Below are 7977 nucleotides of genomic sequence, written 5' to 3' on the forward strand. Positions count from 1 at the left end.
TGTACAAGGTATTTAACCCCTTCATGACCGAGTCATGATAACTAGACTAAAACGTAAGTGTGCCACTTTCACCAGAAATAACTCTTTCACCTTGGCAATTTTAATATTGCTTTGGATAACCTTTTATTAGCATTGTATAGGAAAGACTAGGAAAATGGGGAGAACCCACCCCCACATATTTACTGTTAAACAATGATCACAAGCCCAGAAATTAAAAATCACCTTCTGTACACAATGGTATTGAAAATATGCAGTAGGAATATATCCAGCCTATCTTCATCAAGTCACAAGAGAAATGTTATAGGCAAAAAAATGGGTTAGATTGCCTTCGATCATACATCAAAACTTACTAACAAGGGAAACCCATTACCCAGAAAACAAACTTGGTGATCAGGTCATACAGACATGACCACCAAACTGCACACAGATAGGGCAAGACTAACCACTGCGCCGGCCATTTATAGCAAATATAATAGCGGTCACGATATTTTGGCCACTGACACCTTTTCCCTGCATAAGTAGTTGCATACTGACTAGTAATTGTCCAGATTTTGCTTATAAGGTAAAAGTAGATCATGTGTGCTCGTACACCAATAATAGTTATACCACTAAAGGGGAAAAACTATCAAGCAAAACAAATGAATTATTTTAAACATTTATTTGTTGATCAACTCTAGAAACAGTGACTGGTAAGTAAAAGCAAAACGGTTGTTCAAGAGTTTTTATACATCGGTCTGTTAGTGATAAATAATACAGCATCTCTGTATAAGAATAATGCAGCTCATTTCTTCTGCCATTCTGCCTGTTCTTTCCTTTCACGGACAACCTCTTTCAGGTACGGCTCCAGATAGTGGACGTCCTATTGAAACAAAAAACAAACAGTATTTTACTTTACAATACCTTAAAATAGACTCATAATGCACATTAAATCTGTACAGGTCTCTGCAAAACCACATATAAGGGTCTGTATGACAGTTCAAAACAGAAAGGAATGGATTTAAAGATTACTCCTATTTGCTCCACAAAGCCAGGGAGTAATCCTTTTAAAGTATAATGGGGAGAAAAAGCAGAGAAAGGGGACACATGCGGCCCACACCAGCAAGCTTCAACCGTAGCCAAAGCTCTTATTACATTAATGAGGGTGGCGGCTGAGGGCGTTTTTAGGGTAAGTAGGAGGCAAAAAAAATGGAAACAACAAAATTAAGTAATGTCCTTAACAAATGGTATATATATATATATATATATATATATAATTTTTTTAAAAAACAAAACCAACTATTGAAGGGGAATTTTTGTACAGTTACAATTAGAATAATGGGGCAGTACAGTGACTCAGTGGTTAGCACCTCTCCCTCACAGCACTGTGGTCATGAGTTTAGTTCCCGCCATGGCCTTATTTTTGTGGACATTGTATGTTCATTGTATGTATGGGTTTCCTCTGGGTGCTCCGGTGTTCTCCCACACACCAAAAACATACTGGAAAAGAATATGCGCTTTTGGGAACCATTAGGTTAAAAAAAATAGATCACTCTAAAGACAACGTAAAAAAAATATTTTACTTTCAAATGTTAGGAAAAGGGAGACTTCTCTTACTTATGGAGAGACAGCAGCTTGCGTGCAAGCGCTGTACACAACTAATAGGCAGGTCATAATGCCAGGGGTGTCATTAACAGAACAGAAATATATCACCAAGATCAGTCATTTCTCACTGCGTCATGGGCAAAAATATTGGCACCCTTCCACTTTTTTCAAACAACTCAATTTTCCTCTAAACAAAAAAAATTAACAGTATCTTGTCTCCACAATTCTATTATAGAACCTTTGTTTTTTTATCATAAATGTAGTACTGTATGTCCTTTTAAATCAGAAAATGAAAAGAAATGGCACAAATACAGACACTCTAGACTATATTTGGTAGCACAGCTTTTAGTTCAAATAACTGCAATCACCCACTTCCTATAACTATGGCTGGGCTTCCTACACCTCCCTCCTGGCAGGTTGGTCCACTCTTCCTGTGCAAACTGCTCCAGTTTCAGATGTGAAGGTTCCTTCTCCTAACTACTGTTATCTCATCTCTCCACAGGGGTTCTCTGGGATTCAGATTGGGACTCATTGCAGGATACTACAAAACAGTCCCAGTGTCTTGTGTTGTCCTTTATGAAGTGTGTTTGGGGGTCACTATACTACTGGAAGTTCCATGATCTTTGACGGCGTCCCAGCTTTCTGACACAGTTCAACATGGCGCTCCACAATGGCCTGGTAAACTCCAGATTTCATGCTGCCATGCACACATTCAAAACACCCAGTGCCAGGTGCAGCACAGCACCCCCAAAATATCACAATCTCCTCCATTTTGCGTTCTGTATAGGGATGGTGTGCTTTTCCAAAGGGCACTACCTTGGTCTCCTCTGTCCACACAACATTCTCCCAGAATGAATTTAGCTTGTTCGTATGTGTTTTGGCAACTCCAGTTGAGCTCTCTTAGGTCGATTATATAACCCCCTTTCACTGAATGGGAGACAAATGGTGCAAGTTGAAGCTGTTGTACCTTGTGTCTGAAGGTCACTTTGAATCTGTTTGCAAGTTAATCAAGGTGTATCCTCCGACATTCAAAGAATCCTGCAATGTTCGATCAAGTTCTCGCTTCCCTGGGAAGTAGGCTACAGTGCTATGGGCCTTAATAGTCCTAACATTATGTATGGTGTAAACGGGAACATCAAGCTCTCCTGTCCGACCTTCTCAGACAATTATCTGGCTGTCTTTCTTTTCTCCAGGCTCACTGCAGTACACAGCGACAGGAAACAGGAGAATGAGTCCTTTTCTGTATCCAAGCTTGTTAAATGAGTGTTTTTTTTTATATTGCAGGTACATACAACTCCTCACAGGTCAGTTAAGTTCTAAAGTAACGTAAAATCACCTGCATGAACTCTAATTATTTCCAACTAATTCTAAAAATGTGCCAATAATATTGTCCATTTAAAGACTGCTGTGTGGAATAAGCAATGAACAAACAATTAGAAACCCTTCACGTGCTGTTAGTATTTCTTAAAGGACCTTAGGAAAGTAAAAAGAACATAATAAAATATACTTAAAATTCTCAGATTACGTTTCTGGGTCTGTTTGTTCTCAAATAGGAGGATGCTCTCAAAATAGAATGCACATAGAAATGAGAAAAAAAAAATCACAGTAGTGTAATATTGTCACTCTAAACAAAAACAGAAAATCCTCAGAAGGTAGTTCTGAAAATATATAGTTGTAGTCAAAGTTCTCTTTTCATATGGTGAACCAAGAATCTTCTCCCAAACAGTGATCTTGATGAAAGGACACTCTCCCAGTGTGCTGCCCCCTAGTGTCAGACCACTTACTAGAAATATATGTAATCAGGCACATCAAAATCAAGTTGTATTTTTCTTAGATCTTCTTCGATGATAAATTCTTTCTGCAAGTGAGGGGCATGGCTTTGGGAACAAGGTGTGTTCCAGATGACCTGTCGAAGTTGGGTAGATCCCTGAAATGCTTAGCAGGAACACAGATCCTGGTTAACCTGCGCTCTACTGATTGTGATTGAGATTGTTCTGCTCATTTACTATGGGCCCCAACATACCAGGATCCAGAAAAGCACAAACTGAGCTTAAGGCATAAGCAGCAATAGGTGGTGAAAGCTGCAAAAACAAGAAAGACAGCCGTCATTCGGCACAGAATCCACATTGAACTCCATCCCAGGAGAGGAAGCAACTCTCTGAACTACTGTCTGTGGATTTTTCGTTTGTATTTTGTTTATATTGACAATATTACACTACTGTGATTTTTTTTATTTCTATGTGAATTCTATTTTGGGTAACATCCTATGCGGGAACAAACAGACCCAGAAACGTCATCTGAAATATTTAAGTATATTTTATTATTTCCTTTTTACTTTCATAAGGTTTTCTAAGAAAGACGGACAGCGCTTGAAGGGTTTCCAATTGTTGTTTGATTTGTGTAAGATCATAATGAAACCAATAAGGAAGCAGTTAGGAGTTTTTCTCTTTATTTCTCTTCATAAGCAATGACTTGACTTTGCAAACTTTTCTGCTTTTTGCGTTTTATCCCACCACAACCCAAAGAAATAGAGATCTATATTTTATTTTCAACAATTTCCTGGAAGAAATGGTGCATTATCAGAAAGTATTAATATAAATATTTTTGGGCACAACTGCACTACCGATTAGGAAGGTACCCTCGGACCAAACTATAAGGAGGCTGATTCTGATGAGGAGGTTTTGCATAAACTGTTAAAGAAGCTTCAAATATTCAGGTGACCAATGTACTGGTTTGTATGTACCCTCCTGCAACGTTTTATACATGCATTGTTTATTTTCCTTTGCTTCCTTCTGTATTTTTTAGTCATGTATACCGATAAACCAGATTAGTTCAATGTTGTTTCTTTAGAATTTAATATCTCTTTTTATAATTATACAATGTGTACAACTGTATCCAAAGAACAGATTTATGTAGAAATAACTGACAGTATTAGATCAGCAAAAGAAAGAGTAATGTATCAGTCACTGAATGATGAAAATGTGTACCTGTTCATATTCCGTCCACTGTTCTTTGGGGAGGATACTCTTTTTCATATCGAGATCCAAAGCTCTTTTGATGCGAAAAATTCTGTCGTCATACACCTTGGGTGGAAGCCGCCTTATTGCCTCTTGTACTTCCTCGTTTTCATACAGTGTGTCATCTCGCATTAAACCTACCGAGATAATCATTATCAAAAAAATGTTTTTTTCAGTTTCTTTTCTGTGCAGAATACATGAAAGGTTTATCGGGACAAAAAAACTATACCTAGTTTGTTGAATCCAGCAAGATTGTAATACCACTTGCATAAACTCTCCATGAAACGACCAGAAGCAGCAACTAGAGAAAGAAAACAAGACAGTAGATCGCAGTGTCCCACTTCAGGTGTGCACAACCTTAGCCACTTGATGAAAGGTTTTTTTTTTTAATCCTTTCATGGCTAGAATGTTTTTAGTAGTGCATGAACTAAAAATGGAAATGTTTTCTATTCTACCCAGGTGAGTTTTATATGGATTTTTTTTAATCTAATAGAAGTAGTGATTCTTTATGGTAGCAAATTGGAATAATTGTTTTTCTCATTTCAAAAGCACTACCTAGTGAAAAGCAGAATGCAAAGGGGAAAACAAATACAAAAAATCTGTCTCCAGGACCTCTCATTGCCATTACTAAAAATTACCCAACAAGTTGCTTTCTCTATTATCTCTTCTTGTATTGATTATTACCAATTCTCTTGTCCCATAATTATTTGTATATGATTCTGTTTTTTTTTTTTTTGTTGATTGTGGGCAGCATGGTGGCCAGGTGGTTAGCACTTCTGCCTTACAGCACTGGGGTCATGAGCTCAATTCCCGACCATGGCCTTATCTGTGTGGAGGTTGTATGCTCTCCCCGTGTTTGCGTGGGTTTCCTCTGGGTGCTCCGGTTTCCTCCCACACTCCAAAAACATACTGGTAGGTTAATTGGCTGCTAAAAAATTTACTCTAGTCTGTGTGTGTATGTTAGGGAATTTAGACTGTAAGCACCAATGGGGCAGGGACTGATGTGATGGGTTCTCTGAACAGCGCTGCAGAATTAGTGGCGCTATATAAATAAATGGTGATGATTGTGCAGTGCTGCAGACTGTCACATTATAGAAAAAAACAATGCTGATGGTGATGATCTATTTCTTCCAAGTACACCAATACAAAATAGGTGTACTTTAATATTTTATTATACGGGCAAGAACAAAAACAGATTTTAGTTGCAAAATCCCACTTCTCAATGGTTTTTCAAATCTGTTCAAGTGTAAGTCTTCCAATAGGGAGTAACAGTGGACAGACAATAGTTTGAGGGATGGTGAAATTTTATTGGGATGCATGTAACATACATCCTGCATGACATTTACATATTACTACAGGAGTTTATGACACCTATGCAAAATGTGCCCATGCTATGCAGGATACCCAACTGGGACCTTAGTTAGGGGGCTAGAAAGATTGAAGGTGAATCTTGATCAAGGTCTCCCCTTATCAATATTAATTCATACATTTCACCAAGAGATTAGGGAAATCAGGAAATGATCAATTTAAAATATCAGCAGGGAGGGAGGGTGTGCAATGATTATAAATAGCTGAACAGCATAATAGGAACAATGTATATACAGATATATGCTTTTTTTATGTCATACACCTTAGGAACTGCCGTAACATTATCTTCTAGCAGCCAGACAGCTGCCCAAGGACATGCCCAGGGGGCAGCAGGAGAACGTGGGACCCAGTGCATGAGATATTCCCCGCTGTGTGCGATAGAGGAGACCGGGGAGAGTATGTCACCCGGCTCTCGGTCACCTGGAGGACACAGTGTCACACCCCCGGCTGTACCAGGGAGGTGACCCACCACGTATCATTACCAGGTAACACCACATCCGTCGTTCCAGACCCACCAAACCTCCCACTACAACCACCGTCATCCATACCCCGTAAACCACGCAAAACATTCCAGCGTCCTTACCCGGTGCCCTCGCCGCCATCTTGACAGGACCTATGAGCGCAGACGTGTGACGTAATCCTGACGCGACACCGTCAGAGGCAGAGTGCTGGCGGAAAAAGGAGGGTAGTGAGGGCAGGCTCACGTGACTGCACCACGTGACTGCCTGTAGAACCTTCCTAGTCTTCAGGGTCAAGTGTCTCTTCTGTACTGAGGCTGCTTCTGGGGCAGCTCTGTGCCTGCATTATGGGGGAGCATTATCTTGGTTGTAGATAGTTTAATTACAATTGGTTATGAAATGTACTAAATGCTGTGTGTCGTATCTCAATATTACCGCTTATTAGAAATAAGTCGTTGTAATAGAAGGTTCAGTTAACCCATATATACAGACGTAGACAATGGAGAAGGGCTAGTTTACTGCCATCATAATTTACAAACGGTTGCTGCCATGGACGTAGAAATTAAGAAAGTAGTAAAAAAGCACTCATGGGATTTGGTCAAACTTGCCAACCCGGGAGATTCCCGGACGCGGGATGGGTCTCTTGGACTCCCAGGAGTGTATGGCAATCTCCCGCGTCTGCCCACTTTCTAGTGAAGTGGGCAGAATTAGCTCCAAAATGCCACGATTTTCGGGTCCTCGCACGCCCAACTCCGGCAGCTCCTGGAAGCTAACTACAAGAAGTTGGCAAGTATGGATTTGGTGGTCTTTATCCTGCTGGATAGGATCCCAACAGAACCCTGAATCAAGGATAAGACTCATACCTCAAATTAGCAGACCTCAAAAGAGGTAAAGCATATGCAGTCTGAGCTCTGATATATAATGTCACATCCAGCAATCACCTGGTCTATGAATGATTAAAATCCCCCTTTAATTATACCTCAAGTTGACTATGATTGCCCAATACTGCCACCACCAAGATTTGATTTCAAAGTTAACATCTTGGAATCAAATGTTGTATGAGTCCCATCTTATCTGTAGAGCAGTTCCTGCGCAATCTTAAAAGTTGTCCTTTTGTGATCTTTTATCTACCACACATAAGTGCCCCCAATTAATTTTATTCCACACTTAAGTGCCACATTAGCCAGCTGTGTGTGCGCGACTCACCTCCTGTAGACACACAATTCATCAATTCTGCAAAGGGACACGAGGAACTGCTGCGCATGCGCAGTAGTTCAATTTTTGCAATTTTTTGCTTTTGTGAAAAGTAGCACCGGTGTGCCAGACTACACAGTGCTGCATGCCATGTTTGGCACACAAGCCCGGGGTCCCAACCTCTGGCCTAGACATGTGTGGTATGTATGAAGTGCCTTGTAACGTAAAATTTAGTTAGCATTTTGTAATATTTTTTTGTTTGGGCGACATTTATTTACAAACCTGTTTGTCGCCAAAATTGCAAAAGGTAGGTTGTGGGTGAAAAAGATTGTGTAGTAGTTTTGTAATCAGCCAAATTT

The 7977-nt window shown here is 39.9% G+C and overlaps 1 protein-coding gene across 1 annotated transcript; it reads right to left on the reverse strand.

Moving 5' to 3' along the window:
- Nucleotides 1-643: 643 nt before the first annotated feature.
- On the reverse strand, nt 644-6648 carry UQCRB (ubiquinol-cytochrome c reductase binding protein). The gene is made up of 4 exons (XM_075213834.1): nt 6550-6648; nt 4828-4899; nt 4569-4735; nt 644-859 (listed from the first exon to the last, which is right to left on the reverse strand). Exons 1-4 carry the CDS (start codon nt 6566-6568, stop codon nt 782-784), a joined length of 336 nt encoding a protein of 111 aa, XP_075069935.1. The 5' UTR covers nt 6569-6648; the 3' UTR covers nt 644-781.
- Nucleotides 6649-7977: the final 1329 nt, after the last annotated feature.

Source organism: Mixophyes fleayi, chromosome 5 (genome assembly GCF_038048845.1).
Source record: "Mixophyes fleayi isolate aMixFle1 chromosome 5, aMixFle1.hap1, whole genome shotgun sequence".
Classification (NCBI taxonomy): domain Eukaryota; kingdom Metazoa; phylum Chordata; class Amphibia; order Anura; family Limnodynastidae; genus Mixophyes; species Mixophyes fleayi.